At 48.0% G+C, this 26,020-nt stretch overlaps 1 protein-coding gene across 1 annotated transcript in view; it reads right to left on the bottom strand.

The window, feature by feature from the left end:
- METTL1 (methyltransferase 1, tRNA methylguanosine) overlaps positions 1-26,020 on the bottom strand; it is a 416,530-nt gene that overhangs the window by 301,606 nt on the left and 88,904 nt on the right. The window contains exon 3 of the mRNA XM_069653356.1: positions 6,089-6,273. Coding sequence (XP_069509457.1) covers positions 6,089-6,273 — 185 coding nt within the window. The remainder of the gene's footprint in view (positions 1-6,088; positions 6,274-26,020) is intronic.

Raw genomic sequence — 26,020 nt, forward strand, 5'->3', positions numbered from 1 at the left:
TAGTAGGAGTAGCCCTGTTCCCCAGGGGGCAATTCTCGCCATGTGTCTGCCAGTTCCAATCGCTCCATCATGGCAGCGCAGTTGTGGCTGCAGTTGAACCCATTGGTGGGGGTGAGGACCTATCAAGTTCCGGATTGTGTACGCAATTAAAATATCCTCCCCATATGAAGAGGCCGTTTCCATGTTGTGCAAGTTTGGCATACATTGAGTTCAGGTGAGTTGGGATGTTATTAGGGAAATATGAGTTCACAATGCATACCTCTACCTGTTCAATATACCCCCATATTACCATGTACCTGCCCTCCGGGTCTTTTTCAGTCTTGGTTAGTTGGAAGGGGGTTTGGGGGTTAATCCAGGTGAACACCCCTCTGGCATATCTGGAATAAGTGGTTGCAAACCCCTGCCCACCCCAGTGTTCCCGCAGTTTGACCATGGATTCTTCTGTACAGTGTGTCTCCTGCAATAGCGCTACTCGTACCCCCTTCTGTGTAGGTAGGATTTGATTCTGTTCCTGCAGAGTAAGTGCCCAGTCCCAGCACATTCCAGGCCATCAGCTTGATTATTGCTGTCATGGTGGTTACGGGGGGGGGGGGAGGAGAAGTCCAAGGTGCCCAGTCCTTTGACGTGAAGGCCCACAGGTGCATGCAGGAAACTAGAACGCCCCGTTACCCCGAAGCCCAGGCCCAGCAGGCCGGTCCCCCCTCCTAACCCCCACCACAATGCTGCGTTGTTACCTGGAGACTTCTCAACTTCATTAACCTTCATTCCAGCGAATGAAAAAACAAAACCAAACAACAAAGAACTGCCCCCAGCAGCTGCTTCCAACATGCAACGCTCAGGGGCTCCCGAGCCTTCTGGGCCGTTCCGGGCCATTCGACATGGGTGGAGTCCTGGCAACCGGCCTGCACATGTTTCAGTGGGGTGAGTCGTAGCCAGTAGCATGCGTGGTTCCTTAAGCTCCCGTACGGTAGTGCCATCTTCAATGTTACAGCGTTGGATGGTCTCAAGTGACCTACTTTGTGTGTCGGTGTGTTAACGCCCGGCATACCATATGGAGTTAGTTGTCTGTTCCTCCCGCGTCCGCTCTTGTTGTGTAGTCTTCATCGTCAGCTTAGTTGTTATGTTCGAGCCACATGTTTGCTGCAGCTGGAGTCTCTAGGAATATTGCCTTTTCTTTATAAAGTACTTTGAGGCGTGATGGGTAGAGTAGCATGTATTTGAGGTTCAGTTTTCGTAATCTCGCCTTCACTGGTATGAACAAGTTCCTTGCACGCTGCACCAGTGGAGTGGAGTCCGGATACAGGACGATCCTAGAGTAATTTCTCCTGATCTCCCCGCCTTCCCTTGAGAATCGTAGTATTGTTTCTCTGTCACGAAAGTTTAAGATTTTCGCGATTATCGGGCGTGGGAATGATCCTGGTGGGGATCGTTTTTGTAGGGATCTGTGGGCCCGCTATACAGAGAATCCCTGGGAGAGTTTTCCTGCTCCAATTTCTTGTCGTAACATTGTCTCCACAAATTCTGGTGGGTTTGAGCCTTCCATGTCTTCCGGAATCCCTAGGATACGAATAGTATTACGACAGGCACGACCTTCTGCATCTTCGGACCTTGCCTCAAGTCGTGCCACCTTCATCTCCAGTTCTTGGACTCTTGTTTTCAGGTCTTAGATGGCCTCAGTGGTGTCCTGTAGGTCAGCTTCTGTTTTGGTCACTCTTTCAGCCAGGTTGCGGGCATCTTGGCGCATCAGCTGCATGTCGGACTTGACCTCCTCTATTTTGGGGTCAATAAATGTTCAAAGTGCTGCAATAGCATGCAGCACTTGCGCATCTTTGGGGTCCGCATCAGGGCTGGAAGGTTCCCTATCAATAGTGGCGTCTTGTTGCGGTTGTTGTTTGGGCTTGACCGTTGTGAAGGAATCCATTACTGTCGGTTTTGTTTTGTTCTTAGAGGGGGACATCTCTGTTCGGGTCGCCCGCGATATTATGTTGGGGCAGGAGTAGTTTCCTTTGTCCGGTTGGTAGTGTTGCCCATATGCAGGCCTTCAAGCGATTAAGTGGTTTGTCATGTGGGCTCGGGTCAGCCAACTTCCGTGTCCTCTGTCCATATAGGTTCCCGGGGTGGAGTGGTTATGGCTTTGCCTGCTCCGTTCACTGTTCCAGGCTACACTCTGATCCGCATCGTGCCGGTTTCATAGTGGTGTCCCAGTGCGTTGTTCAAGATGGTTGGCTCTTTCCAGTTTAACATGGGCGGATCATTAGTTTGTTCATAGGAGTGTGGAGCTGGGAGATCAGGTGCGGATCAGTTGACTATGCCACTGCTTGATTCAAGTGTTACGTTTACGGTTTGTATTGTGTTATTCTTGGGTCACTCCCAGCCACCGGTAGCATGAATATCATGGTGAGTTTGGTTATTTATTTGGGTGGGGCCCGTCTTTGGTCTCGGTCTGCTTCTTGGTGCCGCAAGTATGGCACAAGTTGCTGTATTGCTCAGGGATGCGTGTGGCCTTGGGGCGGCAGTTGTCGTGGGGTGGAGGGGATGTCCTCCTCAGCCGCTGCTTATGGCCGTGCTTTGCATCCTCCCTCCAGGAGGATTGTGAGGGATGCTTGGCGTTTTTTGGGCCAGGTCTCTGCACTCTCCGGTGTTTATTAGGTTTATTATATGCTGGGACCCGGTTTCCCTTTGTGTAGCACGCAGCTGGGTGTTGACTAATCTCCGCTATAGCATATTTTCATATGGCCCATTGCATTATGCATCCTGCGTGCTATGGGGATGGTGTCATATGGCAGTGCACCCTCCACCCGTCCGTGAGCTTCCCGCTGTGCTCCTTAGCGGTCCTTGTTTTGTGCTTCAGTGTGTGCCCGATCCCACTGGGCAGGCCGTTCGATTCCCCCTTGGGACAAATGCTCATGGAGCCAGCAGCTCCAACCGTGGGCTGGGACCCAGAGCGCTAATGTGAGAGGGGGAGTCCAGCGCAGTCCCCTTTTCCCCACTCACTGTCAGTCACAGCTTGTCGGTCGTGGTCAGCGGTTTTCAGCCCTCAGATCAGGGCAACGCTCACCTCATCCGCGTCTGCTCGGGCGCCGCGGTATGGTTGGCGCACCTGCTTCTGTGCACCGTTTCGCAGCAGGTGCCTGTAGGCGGGTTCCCGGTGTTCTCCTTGTCCCCTCCTGGGTCTCACTCAATCCGCCAAGTGTAGTTGCCCTCCAGCGGGGAGCAGGGTTCTGTTCCTCTTGTTGTCCCTGCAGGGCACCGTGCTTTGTTTCCGATGCCCGCTCTACGTGTGTGCAGCGTGGCTCAGTCGTTGGCCCCGGCGTCCTGTCACTGCCTCATTGGGTCCGGTGCCTCGCTGTCAATCTGGCTCCAGCGTGCACTCTCCGTCGCAGGTCCCAGAGGCAGCAGGTATCTCTCCCTGTGTCGGGCGACTGGTGTATTGTGTCCGCTGGCCCCTCGGCTCGACTTGGTTGAATCTCACTGCTCCGCTACTGTGTCTCGTCTCAGATTCAGCGTTGCCATTTTGAGCGCCACAGGGGCACCTTTTTGAAAGCTACGCTCTCCTCCTCACCGACTCCGATTTCGTTCGGCAGTAGGACCGGGTGTGGGAAAAGGGTTCTTCTGTTTATAAGTATAGGGTTTTTTTTGGTTATCTCAGTGTTCTTACGCCATAGTTTGATCAGTTATAGGATCTCGGACAGGAGCTCTGCGGGTGTCCGTCCTCACACCATGCCTGGCCACACCCCCTGTTGACAGTGCTGACAGCAATGGCATTGGTGACTTTCCATGTAACGTCAATATTGCTGTCGACATTGCATGGCTTTCGGTGGATATCTTTGTTGACGGGAGCGTCGTCGACAGCGGTGTTCGTGGGGAGGGTTGTCTTCGACGGGCACATAGACAATGCTGTTGCCAGCAAAGCTTTAAAATCGTACCTTGTTTTCCCATCAACGATGCTTTGATGGCGGTCGACAGTGACGATGATGGTGTCGCCTACAACTGATACTGACGGTGCCACTGACGTTGACTTTCGGGCTATGTCGGGAGCCGTTATGCTCGACGTTGGAGCACTTGATGCCCGTTGAGGATCCATCGTCGGCAGGCAGACGGGTTTTTCTGATTTTCCTTCCTTTTTTTATTTTGAAAGAAGAAGACGTCATTCTCTCTTCTGACCTAGCGCCTTTATGAGTTTTGGGCCTGTCTCCACCACACTTCTAGAAGACTCAGCCTCTGAAGGGGAGTAGCTTCCCTCGTTAAGCCATAGGGGCAGTCCTCTTTTTATGTCTTTTAGGGTTTTTGTGCTAATGGTGGCACACATTTCACAATCCTCCTCAATGTGATTTGTATAGAGACAATATATATATTCAGAAGCCGTCTTTCTCCAAAAAGAGATACCCTTGAGGATTCCTCAGTACAATGTGTGGTTAGAATCCGAAGATGGCCTCCTGGGTGGGGCTATTCACTCGACGCCCCATTGGCTGAGACACAATGCACCCAAAAGGAAATGTATGGGATACTATGGTGAGCTCTAAAAGCTCTATTATAAGCTATAATAAAAATGTTACACAGGATTCCCAACTTGTCAGCAGCAATATTCAAAGCATGTGAATCCATGAAAGATCCAATGCTGGAGAACATACAATAATAGATAACACGCTGTATAAAAAGAAGACAAATTTCATGATTTCAACAATAGAAAGAACAAAATTCACAATACCACACATAAAACTTATCACACATTTCAGATTCAGAAATATATTTCACAGCTGCTGTCAATGATGCATATTGGCCACTTAATAAAATAGCAAGCCATTTCTCCTGAGACAATAGTATATACTGAGTTTTAAATGAATAAAAAAAAAACTCCTTAAAGCCTTCAAAGCAGCACAATCATCAAACAGATGAATCAATGTTTCCTGTGCAAGGCGACAATACCTACAATTTGAGTCATAAAGCAGGTCTTGAGTTTGGGTCGCAAGCAGATCCTGGGTGGAAAGTACATTAAATCCAATTCTATAAAATATATTTCTAAAATTTCAATTTGGAAATGTTCCTAAATACTTCGGTTTAGTTCCTTGCAGGCCATTTTTTAAATTTTTTGTATTTTTTACATTCTGCCTGTCAGCCAATCGGCAACCCAAAGTTTCAATTTGGCTTTATTGGGATTAGACAGCAGAAGATTCATAGAAATACCTGCTTCAATCATCGGCTGCAAACAGTCGTCTTCCAAGTTTCAATCAAGGAATCTGCTGCACTTTCCACATTTTAAACTTTATAAAAACGAGTGTGAAGTTGCTAACCAACATTATCTAAAAAAGGAGAGCTGCTTCCACGCCATTGCACAACTCGAGGAAAGCAGTCCTTGCTCGTAGCGGATTATTCGGATTGGCGTGCTCTTCGGGAGAGGTAAGACACTTCCAGAAGACACCCTCTAGATATTGCCACTTCACTAAATTAGAATTACTCAGAGTATCTGCACCATGAGTAATAATCAGAATCACTTTCTACTTGTAAAACAAAAGGGAACATACCATATTTCTTTACTGATGATCGAGGCTTGAGACGCTAAGGTTATTTGTAGAAGCAACCTCTCCATATACAGAGACTCTCCTAAATATATTTCACACGTCCAAAAGGTACCCAAAGGGATGCGCTTTTCTATAGGTGTGGAGTTCTAGAATTGAATGCTTTACCAACATCTGAAAATCTTTCATGGCATTCAACTGAGTTTCATGTACAAATGGAAAAACAATTCACATACATATATTATTACAATCGCCATATTGATTTCAAAAAGGAAAATGTAGGACAGTTGACAAATAAAATGGCAAGAATTTAGCCAACTTGGAGTGATGACATTCAATTAGAGGAGAATTAAACTTCAGATTGCCTGTCCTCTTTGCAATATTCCATAGAACAATGCCAAAGCACACAGCTCTTCCTACATCAGTTGTCTTTTGCAGAAATAACAGCAATGTCTAATGTGTAAAAAGTGTTATTGCACATTCTGGAATATAACATGCCTCTGTCGGATACAGTTTCTCCAAGGTTGTATATCTTAAATGTTTGATTTTAAAGGAGAAATCAACAAATTTACCTGGCCCTTCTTGAAGAAGTTCGGGAGATACTTCATGGCATTGCTTCGGATGCAGGCAATATTCTGGTACTGCCCAGGGTGAGATGCCCTCAGAGACTGGATCCGATCTCTTACGTAATCTGACACTTTTACACGAATTTCCAGGCCCAGCATTAATGTGTTTGGAAACAGAGAAGAGAGCTCAACTGGAATAAAAAAATAAAAAAAAATAACTACATGTTCAATTAAATTTCATCTGATTTAGGATCTATGAATGGTCTCAAAGCGATAGGAAATTTGCTATTCTGGTCTTGATAAAACTGGCAAAGATACATAATGCTGCTGGAAGAAACCACTCTTTTTCTCTACAACATAAAAGTTCATGCTGCTCAGGAAGTAGACACGTTTGGGACAAAGTAGCCCTTCTTTACAACCACCATACAAACATTACCAAAATTAAGGGATGAGAAAACATTTTGTGTAGAATGTAAAACCGCATACCAGATGAGGCAGCTCTGTGAGCAAAATGTGTATATCGCATCAAGCATACCTCAAGAACTTCCAGGAAGACAGGTCCAGTGAATTGGTCCCAGAGAGGCCCATCCTCATTTATCAATAGATTCTCCAGCTTTCCAGTCAATACAAATAAGATGTTCAGGGACTAGGGAGTAAGCAGAAGGACACTTGCTCCCCTCTTCCCTTGTGTGTGGCTTCAACACATGCAGGCAAACAATAATACCCTGGCATTGAGGAAGGCCTCAAAGCTTGACCATCCCTGAACCAATAACATGCTGATCACTAGACCATTTCACACAAAACGGTGCCAGACCACCCCTGCATGCACAACAGATGTTAGAAACCTAGTATGTAGAGAGGGATAGATCTATCTGTTCCAATGTGTCTTTTACACAGTCTATTCTAGACGTGGTCACTAGGCTTGGGAATTCCAGAATAATTATTCTGGTGTTTGATTTATGCGTCAGTCTTGTAGGGCGCACTTCTGCCATTTTGGGAGCCTCCCACGAGGGGCACTGCAAAAGATTCAAACCATGTTGTGTTTATACCTCCAAGCCAGAAGTACCACAGTGATTCTAGGCGGGTACTGGCCAAGAGAACCTTGATAGTGGTTTTTTTCAGAAAGGAGTGCTCAAAGTTGATTCATTGGAATCAGTGCTGCGAGGACCCACTAAGCTGCTGGCGTGGAGGAGTGATAAGAGGTAGCGGCATGAGCAACGCTGTTACTCAGTGTGATGCATTTGCAGGCAGTTGCAGCCATTTGCAAGGTTTAAGTGTATGAATAGTCTACAGTTGAGAGTGATGAATAGTCAGAAAGGGAATGGTTAAGTCAGAGGGAACCTATTTATTCAGGATTGTTAGTCTAGTGCTGGAATGCTTGGTTACTGACTCTCAAAAATTGTTCTTGATGGTCCTGTTTGGTAGGCTCAGGGATACTCCCCTCCCCCACCCCATTAGTTCAATCTCCTGAACAACTTTTCTAGTGACTTATGTCCTGGACCACTGCACTTTTGCCAGAACGTATGTTCAATACTACTTCGAGTTTGTGGGGAGACCGAACCAGGAGAACCCAATCTCCCATAGTCCTTGGATGACTAGTGTGTAGATTCAGTGCATGTTATTGTAAAAAGAGACATGCTTCAAGGGCAATTACACAGGGACCCATTACTTTTAGTAATACCTATGTATTCTCTGAAATTGCCCATAATTAAATATTCCTTTCTCATACCGACAACTTTGAATGTACCTCCCTTATTTATCCAATCCTTATCCAAGATCTACTTTGGGTGGATCAACATTCACCAAAGCAACCACAAACACTATCCTTCCTCCAACCTGACCCTTCCATCCGTTTGAACACCCCTGTTTATCTGTACCCTCTCCACCACTGCTTCATCCAATACTTTTTTTCTCCTACATTCTAGCTACACCAAGCAGGGGCCCAGTAGGCCAACTTCCAGACATGCTCAGAAGTAAAGACTCATTGGCACTGCTGCTCTCGTGTGATCTGTTCTCAAGGCCGAAACGATGCACCTGTGAAACATCAGTTGTGGCCAAGGTAATCCTTGAATAGGGCGCTGTGACGGGCCCAGTTCAGCCGAATATCAGAAAACGCGAATAAGGAAAATACATCCAGAATGGTAACATCTACCTCCTGAGGAAGACTTGTGTTGACTACCACCACACGTCGAAACCGGTCGACAGATAAACCCTACAGGGATGTGATCTTTTGCACTTTTTCTTGCGATCCACCTTGACAATAGATTATTTGTTAATTAATTCTATTGATTGTGGGGACTAGTCATGAATTCTTTCTCCCCATGGGTTTTTAACATTATTTCCTTATCTTTTAGCTTTTTGGATGCATGTCACGGTATGAGTTGTGTTTGAATGAGTGCACTATGAAGTATGTGTGACAATGTTTTAGCCGATTTTAGGCATTTGGTTGCTGCTGTTTTGCTGTATTAAAGTTATGTGTTTAATTATTTGTGATTGATTCACCATTGTTTAAGTTGTTGGTATCACTTTCAATAAATTTTGATACACATTTTTTCAAATATATTTTTCTCTGGACATTCCTTTCTGTTTTTTCATGCAATTATAATACTCTGGTCCAGACGCTAGAGTTTCCCTGCCCTTTTCAGCTTTTTGTACAACTTCGAGACAAGCCTGGTCACTTTAAGACGACTGAAGTGGTCAGTTGGTGCAGTATAAAAGATACATTGTATTCCTTCAGTTTTCCTTTGGCAAACTGAGCACAGGAGACCAACTCTAGACAAATAATGTTTAGGTCTTGTGAGAAACCAAAATGTGTCACGCCTACTAGTCCCTGGGCATATCTCCCTCAGGTGGCCAGGGCATGGCCATCGCCTTTGGATCAAGACCCTGGGCGTGGAGCAGTGCGGGAGGATCACCTGGGTGAGGTGTCTTTGGGGAGTGGGGATGAGGCAACCGCTGGGGAGGCGCGCTATTCCCCACTTTTCCGTACCCCATCTTATTTTATGGTATGTTCCAATGTCCCGATCCCCCCCCCTTTCTATACAAACATTGGACAGAGGAGGGCGACAGAGTAAAGAGGCTAACCTTTCCATATCTCATTGGTCATGTCCCGTTAATCGGGTCAGGCAAAGTCAGGCACTTGACCTTAATCACATACATCTGATACCCATTAGCTCTCCCCACACTGATAGAAGACGGAACATAGAGACCCACTCTGAGCAAGGTGGAACACGAGAAGGAGCAGAACCTCCGGGGCGAAGGCGAACCTATTGGAGCACAGCGACCGACAGAGGGACGAGAGCAAAGGGTAGAGAAACCCAGGAGAACCATGCAGGAGGTCGTTGCCTCAGAAGAGCCGTGAAAGATACGCCGAGAAGGCCAAATCCCAGACAAGAAAACTGCATTGTGTTTCAAGGATGCCAGTGACACTCTTGGGTGAACAATAGAGTTGGGGAGGCGAGGCCAAGCCTGTGGTATTAACCTTGATTTGTGAATTAAAACAGCAAAGACAAGAAAAGAATGCACACAGCCGGTGAGTTGGCGAGCGACATGAAAGGCTGGTGTGTGTTAAGGAAAGATTGAAGTTGCAACAGTATATCTCACAATTGAAGGCATGCACGCATGTGGATGAGACGCAAAGGAAGGCAGACCTGTACCTGTAGTGAACTTTAAATTACTGATCACTGTGAAGCCAGTGATACAGAGTAACTGAGTGGTACGCGAATAGCCCACAAGTGCTTTGATTGTGAGGTCCGAGCCCGGCTGAGGGAGATCGGCATTGAATCAGTTACTTGTTGATTGGGAGGTCTGAGCCCAACGGAGGGAGACCCCCATGAACCTTTGTTGAACTGCGAAAAAACTTTTTGTGAACTGGAATAAGTGACTTTAACGTGAAAGGCCAAGCGGGCCTCGACCCACGTTTTGCACTTCCTTGTTTTGAGAACATTAGTCAGAGTGTGTCATCCTGTTTACGGGGGCCGCCTTACTCTGTGCTGTCCAACGTGGGGAGGAGAGCTGACTCAGCCATCTTGATCCTTTATAACACCGTTTTTCCTTTGCATAAATATACCCCTCTACACATTTTTTGTATAGGGGATAGGGCAGGCATTAGGTTTTGTTAGCATAGGCCATTTTGATTTGACAAACACTGACTAGGACTGGGTTTTCTTTATTAGCTGATGGTAGAGACTACTCCCATCATAGCTATAGGGCAAGGCAGGAGTTTTTTTCCAAACCCCGACATTGAATAAAAGGTATTAAAACATATCTCTTGTGTCAGTGTCATACTTGTGATGCCATGACTCCCTTACGGTCTTCTTACACAGTAAGGGAAATCAAGGAAATCAGGGGTTTATTTGACTAATATAGAGGAGTACATATACCATGATCTGACAGCATACTTGCAGTTATTTTGATCACTGCCCTACAGCACCTAACAAAGGAATATTACATTGTCTCTCCCACCAAGTGATCAACCAGGTATGAATCTTGGAGAGTCTGGCTTTTTACTTCCCTTTTTCGTGCACCCCACATTCACCTGTACACAGTTAACAATTCGTTCTGGCACTTCTGTCAGTTGGTTTGTCACAACAAGATTATCCCGTTGGTGTTCAGGGGAAGGGACATTTTTAAATGGAACTGGTGAAAGACTCCACAATACAAGGGCACGTTTACGCACATCTCGCGTCCAACACAACCACGCACTGACTAATGCTTATACAACGTAACAATGTACAAGAACATTTCTTAATTGAAAATACTTGGTTTTGGGGGCTGAGTTTATTCCCACTGTTAATGATCAGCACGCCATTTGATCCATTACCAAGGATGGCAAATACCACCCTAACATAATCAGACTTCTTCCCACACAACCCCTTTGTCCCTTTCCAGTCATGTGTCTGTCCGTTTTTGTCCTACTGCCACTGCGCCTATCCTCTCACAGCTTTACGCACTTTCTTTCCACTGGAGAGAAGGAGTGTGTTGCTTACCTGTAACTCCTGTTTCTCCAGCATTGGTATCTTTCATGGATTCACATGCTTTCAATATTCCCTGCCGACAGGCTGGAAATCCTTGCTAACATTTTTATTATAGCTTAAGATAGAACTTTAGGAGCTCAGTATTATAGCCCATCCATGTCCTTTTGGGTGCACTGTGCCTCAGCCAATGGGACGTCGAGTGACTAGCCCAACCAAGGAGGTCATCTTCAGATTCTAAGAGATGAGCGGCAGCGACATTTAACGTTGCTCCCTTAAGGGTGTTAGGTGGGCACATGTGAATATATGAAAGATACCAATACTGGAGAACAGGAGTTACAGGGAAGCAACATACTCCTTCTCCAGCATTGAATCGTTCATAGATTCACATGCTTTGAACAGATTTGCCACAGCAATTAACATTCTTAAATAGGAAATGTAAAGGAAGAAGGCATACCTTATTGAAACAAGCATTGTAGGACGGCTCTTCCGACCTTTGCTTCTCCCTCTCCTTGGCCCTCCATGCAGTAAAGCTTAACGAAGGTGCGCGGCACTGCCCAAGTTGCTGCGCAGCAGACGTCCGGCAGGGGACCCCTGCCCATAGCGCTGCTGAAGACCCCACTAGTGAGTGTTCTAGCTTCAACAATTTCCGGGTGCTGCACCACACCCTTCTGCCCAGGTCGACAAGTAGGTGGGTAGTTCCCAGGCAGCCCAGTAGCAACAACATTATCTCTTTGAGGTGTGCCGGGGCTACCAGTTTCTGTAGTAATGTCGACTCAGACGTGGTTTAATCTGATAGCCACGTGGCGATAAAGCGGAGTTGTGCTGCCAAGTAATATCTTGTGATGGGCCCCAGAGGAATTCCCTAATCAGCGACTCCAGTAGACGGAATAAAGAGACGTTGATGTAGAGTGGTGAACATTAGTAAAGAAGTAGAGGAATCTCTGTAAGATCATTTTTTCAATCGTAATCCTGCGACAATGGAAGCCTTGACCAAAATGTCATAGATCCTCCTCAAGCCTTTTACCAAACCCCCTCACCCCCGGTCATGCATTCCCTCAGATGTGTGCATGATGTGTACCCCAAGATATTGAAAGGATTCCAAACGCCATGAAAGGCCCACTTCCGGTAGATCTCTAGCATCAAACCCCCAGAGGCCAGCTAATGGGAACAGGCAGCTTTTCCCTACTGAAAAAAATTCCCGACAACTTTTCAAAGTTGTCCAACACCTCCATGACTATTGGCAGATTGTGTTGCGTGTCCCTGAGGTAGAGCAAGACATATATTTAAATATACTGTGCCGCCAGCTCATATACCTGCCTCCAAGAATTCTTTACGAAGGTAGATCCCTCTGCAGGGCAGTAGAGGCAGCCATACCCCTAGTAGAATGGGCCCGTAAGCCTACCGGAGGATCCTTACCCGCCAAGCGGCAACATTCAGAAATTGCCAAGATAATCCATCTAGACAAAGTCTGCTTAGTAACAGCTTGTCCCAAATGCCTTCCAGCGTACCCAATAAAGAGCTGATCATCAACTCTGACCCAGGACATGCATGAAATGTAGAAACTAAAGCTCTCCTAGGATCCAACCTATGGAGCCTCTACTCGTCCTTACCAGGATGCGGAGGAGGATAGAACGCCGGAAGAACAACCTTCTGGCTTAAATGAAATTCTGATACAACTTTCGGAAGAAACGAAGGACGGACTCTAAGGACAACCCTGTCTTTATGAAACACTGTGAAGGGTGGCTTAACAGAAAGTGCCTGCAACTCACTCACTCTGCGAGCGGAAGTAACCGCAACAAAAAATACAGTTTTAAGGGTTAACAGTCTCAAAGGACAGGAATGTAAAGGCTCAAATGGAGCACCCATTAGGAATTTTAGAACAAGGTTCAAATTAGTGAGCCCTTGGGGGGGCGCTATTGCGCACATCTAAGATGGCCGACTAGTCCCAGAGCTCCGGCTTCTATAAATCCTTGAAGACAATCATCCTTTCTCAGGGCCGCCCGCGGAACAAACAAAACGCGGCAATCTGTGGCGTACACCTGTGGGCACCCACTGGACAAAATTGGGGCTGCTGCGCCGGACAGCGTTGGAGATACGCCGTCCTGAATACCCTGCGGACGGAGGCTGGGATGTTGGCCGCCCGCGGGTTCTGGGCGATTCCCCCTCGGAGCCGCGGGGGGAGGGGCCGAGTCGAGTGGGAGAGGCCGCGCTTCGGCTAATCTCCTTGAGGCGAGTGGAACATTGCAGCCGGGGCCCAGCTGTTGCGGGGGCGCCCTGCCGGTGACGATCCGCGGCTCTGCATGCTGGGTGCGGCGTCCGCTGTGGACCCTGCCGGCGGCCGCGTGGTGTGTGGACGGCCGCTGCGGTGGCTGCTGCTGTTTCGCCCCCCGGCCCTGCTGGGCAGCCGCCCCCTGGCTGCCCCGAAGATCGAGTGGGTGCCCTGACCCTGTGGACGGGCATCCGGGGATTGCCTGGTATCTCCTGCCGGGGGGGCGCCCCTTCCTTCGCGGACCTGGCGACAGACCCAAAAAACAAGTAAGAGCAGGTGGGGCAACTTATGAGGAGGGTGAACACCCCACGGAAGGTCTGCTGAGGAGGGAACACTTTTGCCAGATACGGCCCTCCCTGGGCGGTGACTCTTGTTGGAGTGGGGCAGCGCTTGGGGACACCTGGTCGGGCTGATCACCGCATAGCGGCTCCCTGGAGGGGATGCCTGTGGCGTCGGTGGGGGCCCTACATATACGGCACAGCAAACGGATGGCGCAGGCCCTGCCTGCAATGATATTAACCTTGGGCCTTTCTCCTGGTGACTACACGAGGCCTTATGTGGTTGGGACACTGGGCTGGGTGGCGCCAGCACGCCTGACCGGGGACCCCCCGATTGCTGCCCGGATCCGTACTATCAGCCCTGTGGCAGAACTGGGTTGCTGTGCGCAGCTGCCTACACTGGTCAGTGTTGGGTGACACTGCATGCAACGCCAATTGATCCTGAGAGGCTGGTTCCCACCTATCCACGCTGTACCCACGATCCCTCCTCGCTCGGGCCATTAAAACCTCGTCCCCCTGAATTCGATCATTGGCAGACCCTGCATTTTCATTACTTCTTGATCGCACCTGTTCAGCACTCCTGAATTAAACTTTATATGCTTCTACCGCACGATAACTAGGTCCATGTACACCACCAACCCTATATAGAGACCCTACAACACGCTGTTACAAGTGGTACTGGAGGTGTTAGAAGTCACGGACCACCTGACTCTGCATATGGGCCGTCACGAGCAGAAGGGAGCGCGCTCCAAGAAAACAGGCCCAATGGACTCCTTCGCTAGTGCCCAGCCCAGCGGATCCGCAGCGCCTACCCCACAGCAGGCGGATAGTCAACCCGAGTTTCCAATGGAGGAGAGGGTGGACCGATTGATGGCTATGGTCCAGAATGGCTTTCTGGCGGTAAACACTAAATTGGACGACATTGGGGCAACAATTAGCTCCTTAAAGGCGAGGGTGGACAAGGAAAGCACACGCATTGCTGAGGCCGAGGGCAGGATTGCTACCAATGAAGACTCGATAATACAACATGGCCGCGACATTGCCCAGCTGAAGGGGAACCTCCGGAAAACCCTTGACAAATGCGAGGATTTGGAATCCCGCTCTAGGAGGAATAACATCCGTCTGAAACCTTTGGTAAGGGGTCCATGGAACACCAAGTAGAAGATCTTCTGAAAGAACTCCTGGGTCCAGATTCTTTCTCGGACCACTTCCTTGTGGAGCGAGCACACCGTACATCGGCACCTCCGCCCAGGCCTGGAGCACCACCTTGCACAATAATTGCCCGTCTGCTCAACTATAGGGACAGGGACGCTATCCTGTGGATATCCAGGGAAAAGGGCACTCTATTACATGAAAACAACAGGATACACATATATCCGGACTTCTCCACAAATGTCCAAACACTGAGATTTTATGAACCCGTCAAGAGACAACTGAGACTCCGTCAGGTCCCATACTCGCTTGTCTTTCCAGCGAAAATGAGAATCCAGCATGGTGGCGGGATAATTTTTTTGCAAATCTGACCGAAGCCATGTTGTACGTTGAGGCCTCCATCCCTCTACCGGCCCGGGATCGGGCCGGGAACCAGAATCTGCCGCCCTGTGGTGCGGCAGAACCCGACGACCCCGAGGGTTGATGCGTCTTCATTGATGCCACACTGCTATAATGCTTTACATTGAAGGCCGTTGGGCGGCCCCGATTGTTAATGTTTGTTGAAATGGAACCGTGTAGACTTCCTGGGTCAGCGGCCATATGAGTGCAGCTCATACCCCCAGGAGTGTTCCCAGGTTATGGCTCTAGGGGTACATCGTCCAGTTGGGGTTGATGATGCGGGTGGGGGTGGAATAGGGGTACGTTTGTGCCGGACGATATGTCGGGCTTGTTGGGGGAACCCATGTTCCGAGTTGTTATAATGGTTAAATCAGAGAGCGGTTTTGCAGCAGGATATTCATTCCTCTCACGACAGGGGCGGGAGTGTGGACATACACCTAGTTTAAGGTGTGACCATAACACAGGCTAATAAGGGCTTGAATATTAAGCTCCTTTCTTGGAATATCCGGGGATTAAATAACCCGATTAAGGCGAGGAAGATCACAGCATATATCACACGTCACAACCCTCATATTCTTTTCATACAAGAGACACATGCGCTTGGGCAGGTCAATACTAAACTTCTACCGATGTGGGGGCCCCACAGGTATTATACAGACTACTCGACACAATCCAGGGGAGTGCTAACTCTTGTACACCCCGGGTTGTGCTTTAAATACCAGTCCAGCAAAATAGACCCACATGGTAGATATGTATTGGTGTGGGTTGAATTGGCGGGGCACCAAGTGATTCTGATTAATACATACGGTCCCAACTTAGACGATCCTCAGTTCTATTGCACAATAATAGATGTGTTAACTTCATCTGGGGAGGCACGAATACTCTGGGGTGGCGATTTCAATATGATATTGGACCAATCCCTGGATCGCTCATCGACTCTCCCCAGAACCCCCTCCAAGTCTGCACTGTTTGTAAAACAATTAATGGAACAAATGGGCATGTTAGACGCATGGCGTGCATTGCACCCAAGTGAGAAGAAGTACACTTTTTATTCGTCGGTGCACGATTCTCATTCGCGCATTGACTATTGGATCATTAGTCAATCCCTAGCTGGGGCGGTTTTCCCAATGCGATATACATCCCCGTACCCTTTCGGATCACTCGCCGGTGACGCTTGACATCAACTTGAGTGATGTCTCCCCCCCGGCGAGAAGATGGAGGATGCCCCCAGCAATCCTAAGAGACCCTAACATTTGTGAATCGCTACATACAGAGATTGCGGAATTTCTAGAACTGAACAAGGGTTCGGTTGCCACCTATGCTACTCTATGGGATGCATTTAAGGCCTGAGTCCGGGGAGCCATCCTGGGTAGGTCGACTGGTATGTTGAAATCGGTACGAGAGGAATTGGGTACGACTGAGGCTAAAATTGACTTGTTACAAACTGAATATGGCATCACACAGGACAAGGGAACCCTGTCTCAAATTCACACTACGCTGAAAGAATTCCATAAGTTGGCCGACAGGGAAGTTCTTTACATGGCGGCACCAGCCATAGCCCGACGATATGGGGAAAGCAATAAGATCTGGGAAATTCCTTGCCAACATGCTCAGAACTGACAGCCACCATAACCCGAACCCGAGTATACAGACTCCAACTGGAGCAACGGTGAATAGAGACCAGGACATTAATTCCGCATTCACTGTGTTCTACTCCTCTCTCTATTCCAACCACGATAAAAAGAACAAAGAGGACACGTTCCGATATTTAGATAATCTTGACCTTCCCACATTAACCGCTGAGACCCGGAATGTACTAGACAGGCCAATCACTATGGAGGAGATTGTAGAGGCCATAAAAGCTTTATCAAGCGGCCGTACCCCTGGCTCTGATGGCCTGCCTGCGGAATTATAAAAAGAATTCTGTAGTGAACTGGCCCCGATACTGTTAAAAGTGTGGGAAGAGGCAATGACCCTGCGGGTTCTTCCGGAATCGATGCGTGAAGCAATCATTACTGTCCTTTTGAAACCCTGCAGACCGGCACAAGACATAGCGTCCTATAGACCCCTGTCCTTAATTAACACCGACGCAACATTTTTTGCAAAGATACTGGCCACCAGACTCCTGCCATATATGCCGATCCTGGTCCATCCGGACCAGGAGGGGTTTATACCAGCCCGGTCCACGGCTCTCAACCTGAGACGTCTATTTAATGTTATGGCACAAATAGATCCAGATGCCAAGGCGGCTGTGGTCGCATTAGATGCCGAGAAGGCTTTTGATTCCGTATCCTGGACATATCTCTTTCTGGTACTGGAGCGGTTTGGTCTCGGCCAGTACTATATTAATTGTGTGCGACTACTGTATACACAGCCGACGGCTAAGGTTTTAACCAACACCACTCTCTCCCAGTCATTCCATCTACACAGGGGGACTAGGCAGGGATGTCCCTTCTCGCCCATACTATTTGCTCTCACCATTGAACCAATGGCGGAATTCATACGTCAAAACCACGCACATAGAGGGCTTAGGATGACTGGCCACCCTCAGATAATATCGCTATACGCAGACGACACCCTGCTATATGTCCGGGATCCCATGGAGAATGTACAACACATCATGTCAGACATCATGAATTTTCAGAATACTCGGGATATAGAATCAATGTACCAAAGTCCGAAATATTTCCCCTTACTGACGGCATGGGAGACCTAACTGAGATAGAGGGATTTAGATCTTTGGGGAACTGTTGTCAACCCTTTTGACCAAATTTCAACTGTGGGCCAACCTTCCTCTATCCCTATATGGCAGAGTGGCGCTACTCAAGATGGTGGTCCTCCCCAAGCTCCTCTATTACTTCAATAACATCCCTGTTTGGCCCGGTAAGCCCTTCTTCTCGAAACTTAAATCACTCGCCTCCTCGTTTATCTGGAACGGGAAGACCGAAAGGATGGGTTGGGATAAGATGGTTGAGCCTTTTGCGCAGGGTGGCATCGCTGCAACAGACTTTGAGTTATATTACTTGTGTGCGCAAGCTCAATTTACAAAGCATTGGTTTGACCCTGAGGACACGGCCCCCCACATATTGATTGAAAAACATTCTGTCCGCCCAAACATACGTTCAGTTCTTCTTAACCCAAGTTATGGGGACATATGCCAGTTCGATCCGGTATACACAACCACTCATGCGTGGACCAGAATCTACAAGAGGATAGGCCTGGAATCCCCCTATGATCCGGAAGTCCCCTTATGGGACTTCTCTAGTATTTCCCCCACGTTTGATCGGGCCCTTCAGCAATCCTGGGACCCCAACAAGCTTTTCACGCTGCGTGACATGTTCCCAGATGGGGAGTTCTGTGACCTCACGGACTTCACTGGAGCGGTGGGGAGGGGCCAGCTTTAACGCCTTCAATACTACAGGATGAGGGCCGCTTTTTCGGCAAAATGGCCAACATTCCAGCAAGAACCCCAGACCCATGAATGCATCAGGTCGATAGTGTCCACAAATAGCTACGGCAAAGGGGTCTCTATGCTATACACCCTAGTGCAAACCCATTTCCTGTCACGCAACACGATGAGAGGTCTGGGAGCGAGACACGGGCACTCAGATAGATGAGGTCCGTTGGGCCCGGTATTCTCAACTTACTCGATCAGTGTCCATGAATTCTGGGCTCCGGCTAAAGTTTAAAGTTTTGAACCAACTACATTATTCCCCTGCTAGAGTGGCTAAATTTGTGGATAACTGCACAGGTGCCTGCCCTAAATGTGACGCCCTTGGTGCGGGGCCTTACCATATGTGTTCCTGAAGTGTGTTCCTTGTCTCTGTGAGCTTCCCTCTTTTATAAGGCGGGTGAAATAACAGGATTTATTGTTGGGCAGCACTAAGTTAGACCTACCCCTAAGACTCGGATAGGTCAGCCTAGGTTATGTTGCCTCCTCCTTAGAAGCAGATGGGACTGAAGGAGGGTACACAGTTTTATGGGGTTGTGTTTTTATGACGTATAGAGCCATTCCACAGTTATTTTTGACAAAAATAAGTCGGTGTCTAGTCAAATGGTCGACAGACAAATGGGCGACACAATTTGGTAGACAGGACAAATGATCACATTTTTTTTTTTGTTATATATATTTTTTTAGGTTTTCGTTTAGGGAAAAAAGTGGTTTTTAGCAAAAAAAGGGGGTTGGGGGGACCCCCCGCCCCCCAAAAAAAATTGGAAAAAAAAAATCGATCATTTGACCTGTCGACCTTTTGGTGTCGACCATTTGTCCTGTCCACCATTTAGATTCGACCATTTGACCTACAACCAAATATGTCAGGACATAAAACGCACATTTTTACAGTTGTGGCACTTTTGCACATTACATAGGCAAATGACATTCCACACAGAGCATAACATTCCAGCTCCCAGGTCTGTACGACATTGCTTCGGAGTAGCGTCAGAGTAGCAGTCTAGGCAGTGACTGCAGCTACTCTTTCTTCCGTTTGCAGTCTTTCTACAGCCTTTACAGTGGAGGTGGCGCTTGCCTACTAATACCCCACTTCACCGCGGAGCAGCCGCGGATTAGCGGCAGAGTCGCAGTCTAGGCAGTCTATGGCTGCTATGGATACTGTGGACTGCTCTTTGTTTAGCTCCGCCGCACAGGAAGGAGGACGACGATTAAGGACCCTGCCCCTACGCGCTGATGAAAAGAAGAAGCCATCTAGCGGTAAGGAAAAAAACGCCCATGCACACACCAGGTCGGATGGCTCTGAAGACCTCTTCGACCCGGACCAGGCTGCTCGGAGACCCACAGGTGTTGGCTTCATGGCCCCTGGCACGTCGGGTCAGCCAGTCACCATGAAAGCGTCTATGCAGCCTTCACATAACCTAAATTCAGCTACAGCAGCCCTCCCGGAGGCTCGAGGTACGAAATCCGACAAAACCACACCGACTTTTGCCGGCAACAGAGACAGCCCCTGTCATCCAGAGTCCCAGCCTGCTCCCCCGAATGCCTTAGACTTACCATCGTCCGCAGCGGCCGGGTCTGGTCCGCCGACCGCTGGTGCCCCGTGCTCTCTCTCCCCCTCCATTCGCTAACTCTCCGCCGTCTCTCGGAGGAGGGGCGGTGCACAGCCGAGGAGGGGGGGAGTGGCCAAAGCAGCGCAGCAAGTCTCAATGGCAAAGAGCGCCCTTGTGACACGGAGGAGGAGACCAGGTGGGAGCCTCTGGAGGGGCGAGCTGAGCTACAGCAGGAGATCTTTCGACTAAAGACGACGCTTTCAGTCCTAATTAAAGGACAAATATCCCAATACCTGAAAACAGCCAGTTTGCTGAAGCCCTGAATAACACGTATGAGGGGCGCTTTCAGCATTCCAAGCCACTTACTGTGAGCATTGACATGCATCAAATACCAAATAACTGGAAAGCGCTGCCAGCACAACCCAAAGCTTGTGCACAGGGGAGCTTATCTGCGATCAACACAGCTGACCCTAATGAGGAATGGGAAGACTCGGACGTCCAGAGCAGCAATTGTAGTATTTCAATCTGCTCACCAACAAAAACACCACCCTTAACTAAGGGGGAAGGACCCCGCTCCAAGAAAAGTAAAAGATCTCAAAAGATCAAAACTTCACGGGCCACCCAGACATCTGGAGCAACCATCCACATAGTTGGTTCTCCAAAAAAGGGCGAGGAACCTGCTATGTTTACAAATTACAAAAAACAGCCAATCAAATGCTTAACCAGGAAATTATTAAAACCCAAGGACATTGCTAAAATTGTGGGAACTAAATCTGCTCTAACCCACACCTTAAAAGACTTCTTTGGGAAACAATGCAAAAGAAAATACGATAAGATCTGTGAAATTAGTGACAGTGAAATGTTGGAAGTCGGGATTCAGCTCGGAACTACATGCAGAGGATCACAAAGCGACAGAAACAACTCTAAACCTGCCTGTTATGCCGCAACAGACCAAACCAAGACAGATGGACATCGCCACTGATCCAAAATTGACGAAAGAAAAACTTAAAAATCCAGAGCCATCGATAAGAGATCTCGAAGCAATGCAAGAAAAACAGCATACTGAAGGCGCCAGCGCATCTCTGGATAAAGAGTTGCCTACTGGCACTTTGGCTCCTCCATAGCACCAAAAGCCATACCTGAACAAATTAGTCACATTAGCAAACCTCCGACCATCTTTACCAGAACTTGGGGGAGAAAAACTACCTAGAGTGACCTCAGACCCAAGCCCAGAGGGGGTTAAAGGCTGAGTAGTCAGCATCACCCGGACTCCACTTTGGACCAAGACCAGGGAACAAATCCTAAGCCCACAGACCACTCTACTGATCAAGTAGAAGCAATAGATTTGGCCCTCACAAGCAAAACGCACCCACGGGCAAGAAACCATAAAAAAGATTATTTGACACACATTAATCCATCTCCCCTGAGAGGTAGAAGACACAGCGAACTACCAGAAATGCCTTTGAGAGCATGCAGACTCAGCGAACTTCCAGAGTACACACAAGCTGATTCGCCAAAGAAGAAACTGGACATTCTGACGATCATGTCAGCCGTGACTGTGGCCCCTGCCCCTTTCACTACGAATCGATCAACAACACTCTAAAAGACCACAGCACCATCTCAGCAATGATGCACTCCAGACTCCTATACCTGGAGGGCTACATTGCTGCTATGGAAAAACAAGCAGTTAAAGCTCAAGCTGCTAAAGATCAAAGAGACGCCGAAGACCAAAGGCAAGATACCTCAAGTACCTGAGAGATTGGAACAAATCCAACCAAGTGTCGCTCTGCTCTGCGACATGCTATGGAAGAGATGATCATCTGCCTGCCAGCCTTTTACAAAAACAAAATAAAAAACCGACAAGTTCTGAAAAGAATCAAGAGCCAATCAAGAATGGAGAAAGACAGAAGCAACAAAATTGGACAACTAGAAACAAAGCGGCCATCAAACTGCGTATGGGAAGGAGACCAGTCAGTACAGGAAGCAGACCCAGCAAAACCTAAAATAAAGGGAAAAGAACTAAAGTTAAACAAAGAGTTCTCAATTTTTTCAGAACTGAAATCCACTCAACCAGAATCATCAGGAAGAGGGGAAACAGCTGGTCTTCCACCTACCAACATTTGAAAAGAGACCAGCTACAAAGCAAGTTACAAAATCCGGGTCAACCTCAACCTTAGAGACAAGTAATCAATTGAGCAATACTGAGTCCAAACCTGAAAAGGGGTGAAATCCAGAGGCCTGCACGGATTTGGAGGAGCCCACGAGCACACTGAACACATCAAGATCGACAGAAGATCTTTTGATGGAAGAAGCCCTAGCAAATCTGAGCCAAAACTCTGATGATTCGCCGGTGGTGGTGATACCAGATGAGACACTGCCCTCGGCTAAATCTAACGCACGGAGCCAAGTACCACCGTCAACTGAACCACCAGGGACGCAAAATATGAATCCCCCTTTTTGACCTTGGAGGAATTCTGCAAAAAGATGACCAAAATCGAAAAATGGGGATTCGATTGACGAATACGCAATGAACAGGTGAACCCCCCAGAAAGACTGCAACAACACTACTATTCTAAAGCACAGAGGTCTAAATCACAGCCCCAGGGAAACTGTCCAGTAGACCTCACAAAGAAACAAGATCCCCACGAGGGTGACAGAGGAGGCAGTCTCCAACAGAAAGTGGGAAAGGGAAGCAGAGAGTAGAATCTAGAGACGCAGAAAAGCGAAGCAAAGGTGCCCCAAAACCCAGTCTTCAAAATTAGACGATTCCAAATCCGGCTTTCAAATTGGACCAAATGGGCGAAAACAGAAATTATGTCATTCTCAACAGAAGAACAGTTATGGATCTGTTCCACAAGCTATCGAACCTCAGGTCAGTGGAACCAAGCGACTTAAAATTAGTAGAACCAAGTCACGAAGGAAGAAAAGCGAACACCTACCTGTATATAATCTCTAAAACTGTAAAACAGAGGTTACGGGATGCCACAAGAAATCTTCAGGAACTTGGCTACGACAGAGAAATTGAAGAGCCAAGATATCAACCATCTCAAGAAGCATACAGGAAAGGTAACATCCATTCAAGCCCTGAAACAAGAAAAGAAAATACTAGCTGCAACAGGTCCCCATCGGAAAACAGACAAAACACACGCTGTCGATCGGCAAATGTGGAAGAACAAACCGAAACGCACATGGTGAGAAGGTCCGAAGAGGAAAGAGGCAACGAAATTCGATCACACCAGGAAAAAAGACCTGAAGACACTTTGAAACCAAACACAGAAAAAAACTCAGAGGCTATCAAGGAAAGCGGACGAAGACCATCTGGCCCTCTGACAGCAATAAAGAGAACACTAACGTCGACATAACATCTATACAACCAACAAAAAAGGAAAAATCCAACCCCCTGCGGAACCTATGGGCCTGGCTCCCGAAATCCTTGGCCTCTCAAAGGAAATAGCAATTCAAGACCGTCCAACCAGCTGACCCATCAACTCAACGAACAACCTCCAGACTTGGTTCATGGAACACGCGAGGGATCTCCCATCTTATGGTCCCAGGAGACGGGTTGTATATGAATTGTTCGTTTTACAACTGCTCGAATGACAATTGACCGAATTGTGAAGATCAATTGTACCATATATGTGGGGGGAAACCCCCCACAATCCCCCACCCAACACCAAACCCCCCCAAAACCCATATTATATATATATATATATTTGGTCAATTGTGAAAAGGTCAATTGAGACCCTTTAAATTCGGTCAATTGTTCATTCGAACGATTGTAAACCAACAATTTGGGTAATACCAGGAGACTGTAACGCTCACCTGACTCCCACGGAGGCGCTGGCCTGGTTTGGATTGCTGTGGCCTCTTCTAGGGTGATGCGCAGGACTCGGAAGATGGAATGGACCGGACCCCCAAATCTGGCTTGTCTGGCTCGTAGAAATATCCCTCTGTGTGTGAAAAGGGAGTATTAACAATCTGCGGGATAATGCGTAGGCCTCCCACTCCCCTTCTCACCCTCCACGAAACCCTTCTGCGATTCCCTGTGAAGTCTCACCTTAGGGTCTGAAAGGACAAGCTCTCCATCCTGCTTCTGATGCAGGGGCGCGTTGTTATCCAGTTACTTCACTGAATCTCGGATTGGTGAGAGTTCAAGTTTGCTTGACTTTTCCGGTAAGGTATCGTAAGAATTCTGTTGCAAGTTCAAGCTTTAAATAACCATTGTCTGTTTTCTCTATTTCAGGTGCTGAATGAAGATTCCGAGTTAGGGAATGGAACCGTCGAAGGAAACGTCTGGTGAGTTTTTGATGAGTGGTTCCTCTAGTGTTCTTGCATTAATGCACTAATGCTTGTGTCTTTTTCCCCTTAGGGGCCGGGGTTCGGAAATGCCGAAGATACGGCACCGACCCGAAGTGAGAAGAGATGTCCCAGTAAATATCAGGTAAGTCTTTGATTAGCGGTCCGCTAATGTCCTTGCATTCGCTCACTAATGCTAATGTCTTTTTCCCCTTAGGGGCCGGGGTTCGGAAATGCTGAAGAAACGGCGCCAACCCGAAGTGAAGTGGGATTGACCCAACAGGTAAGTCTTATGGTGGAAATTAAGCCTTTCTTATTCTCTTCCCTAGCTCACCTTTGTTCTTGTCTTTTTCTCCTTTAGGCGCTGAAATGCGGCGGAAGATCCAGATGGTCGCTGATGGGCAAGAAGACGCCTAGTAAAGGTGAGTGGAATGCTGCGCTGCAGCGAGCTTTGCGATGTGCTTTTAAAAATTAATGTCTTCCCTTTAGGATCGTCGGCGAGATGATTCTGGAATGCGGATTAAGCAGGTAATGTCTCTTCTTTCTCCTGTTCTTCTCTCTTCTCCCTTTACAGGTGTTCCAGGATGCTGTCGGGCGTGGCTGGAGTCCGGATGCAGGAGCAGACACGGTGAGCGTCCAGCTGCTAGGTGCAGAACAACGCGAAGCGTGAGTTGCTGCTTGGGCGTGGCTTAAATAGCCTTCAAAGTAGTTCCAGGTATGTATTCTTCCTCTAAGGTATGTATTCTTCCTCCGGCCACACCCGTGTGGTAAAGTAGTCCCATAGGTAAAATAGTCCCATTCAGGCCTCTAGGTGGCCTGGATGTTGCAGCACGGTCTGCATCAGGTAAGTTCACACCAAGCACTTCTTAACACAAAGTCATCCTTTATGAGCCTGCCGCCAAAGGCGCCAGGACTGAGTCCAAAGGGCCCCTCCCTGGGGCTGCTGGGACTTCCCTCGGGAACATGATGTCTGCCTCTGGGGTTGCTGGGCCCGGTCTGGCTCCTTGGGGGTAGGCATCATGACAGAGACGTGAACTTGGACTCCTTTGAAATTCTGTGTCTTCAGGAGACGTGGCTCACTGAAAAGCCCATCTTAGACGGCTTCGACCTAGTGCTCGCCCCAGCCAAAAAAGGAATCAAAGGGTGGCCATCCTCAGGCCTACTAACTGCTGTACGTTCAGGAAGAGGAATGAAGATGACAAAAATCCTGACGTCTACGCTATTCCTACTAACTGCCCAAGTGAAGTGGACACACTGGAATTCCAGAAAAGAGAAGCTAGTGACGGTTTCTGTCACAATTATGAACACCTATTGGAACCCAGAGGACATCCCGGACGACGACTACCTGGAGATGATAGCGGAAGAAATTGATTGAGTGTATATTGATCATGAAGAAACCAAACTACTAATCTGTGGTGATTTAAACGCACTCTGCACATAAAAAACTCAATCCTCTCTGAGGACTTTAGCGGAGCGGCGTGGGAAAGCTTGGATCTCCCTAATGAATTCTAGAGACCTAGATTCCACCTACCCTCGAACCAACAGCATACCATCTTGGGAAGGCCGG

Source organism: Ambystoma mexicanum, chromosome 3q (genome assembly GCF_040938575.1).
Source record: "Ambystoma mexicanum isolate Mex_15411 chromosome 3q, UKY_AmexF1_1, whole genome shotgun sequence".
Lineage (NCBI taxonomy): Eukaryota > Metazoa > Chordata > Amphibia > Caudata > Ambystomatidae > Ambystoma > Ambystoma mexicanum.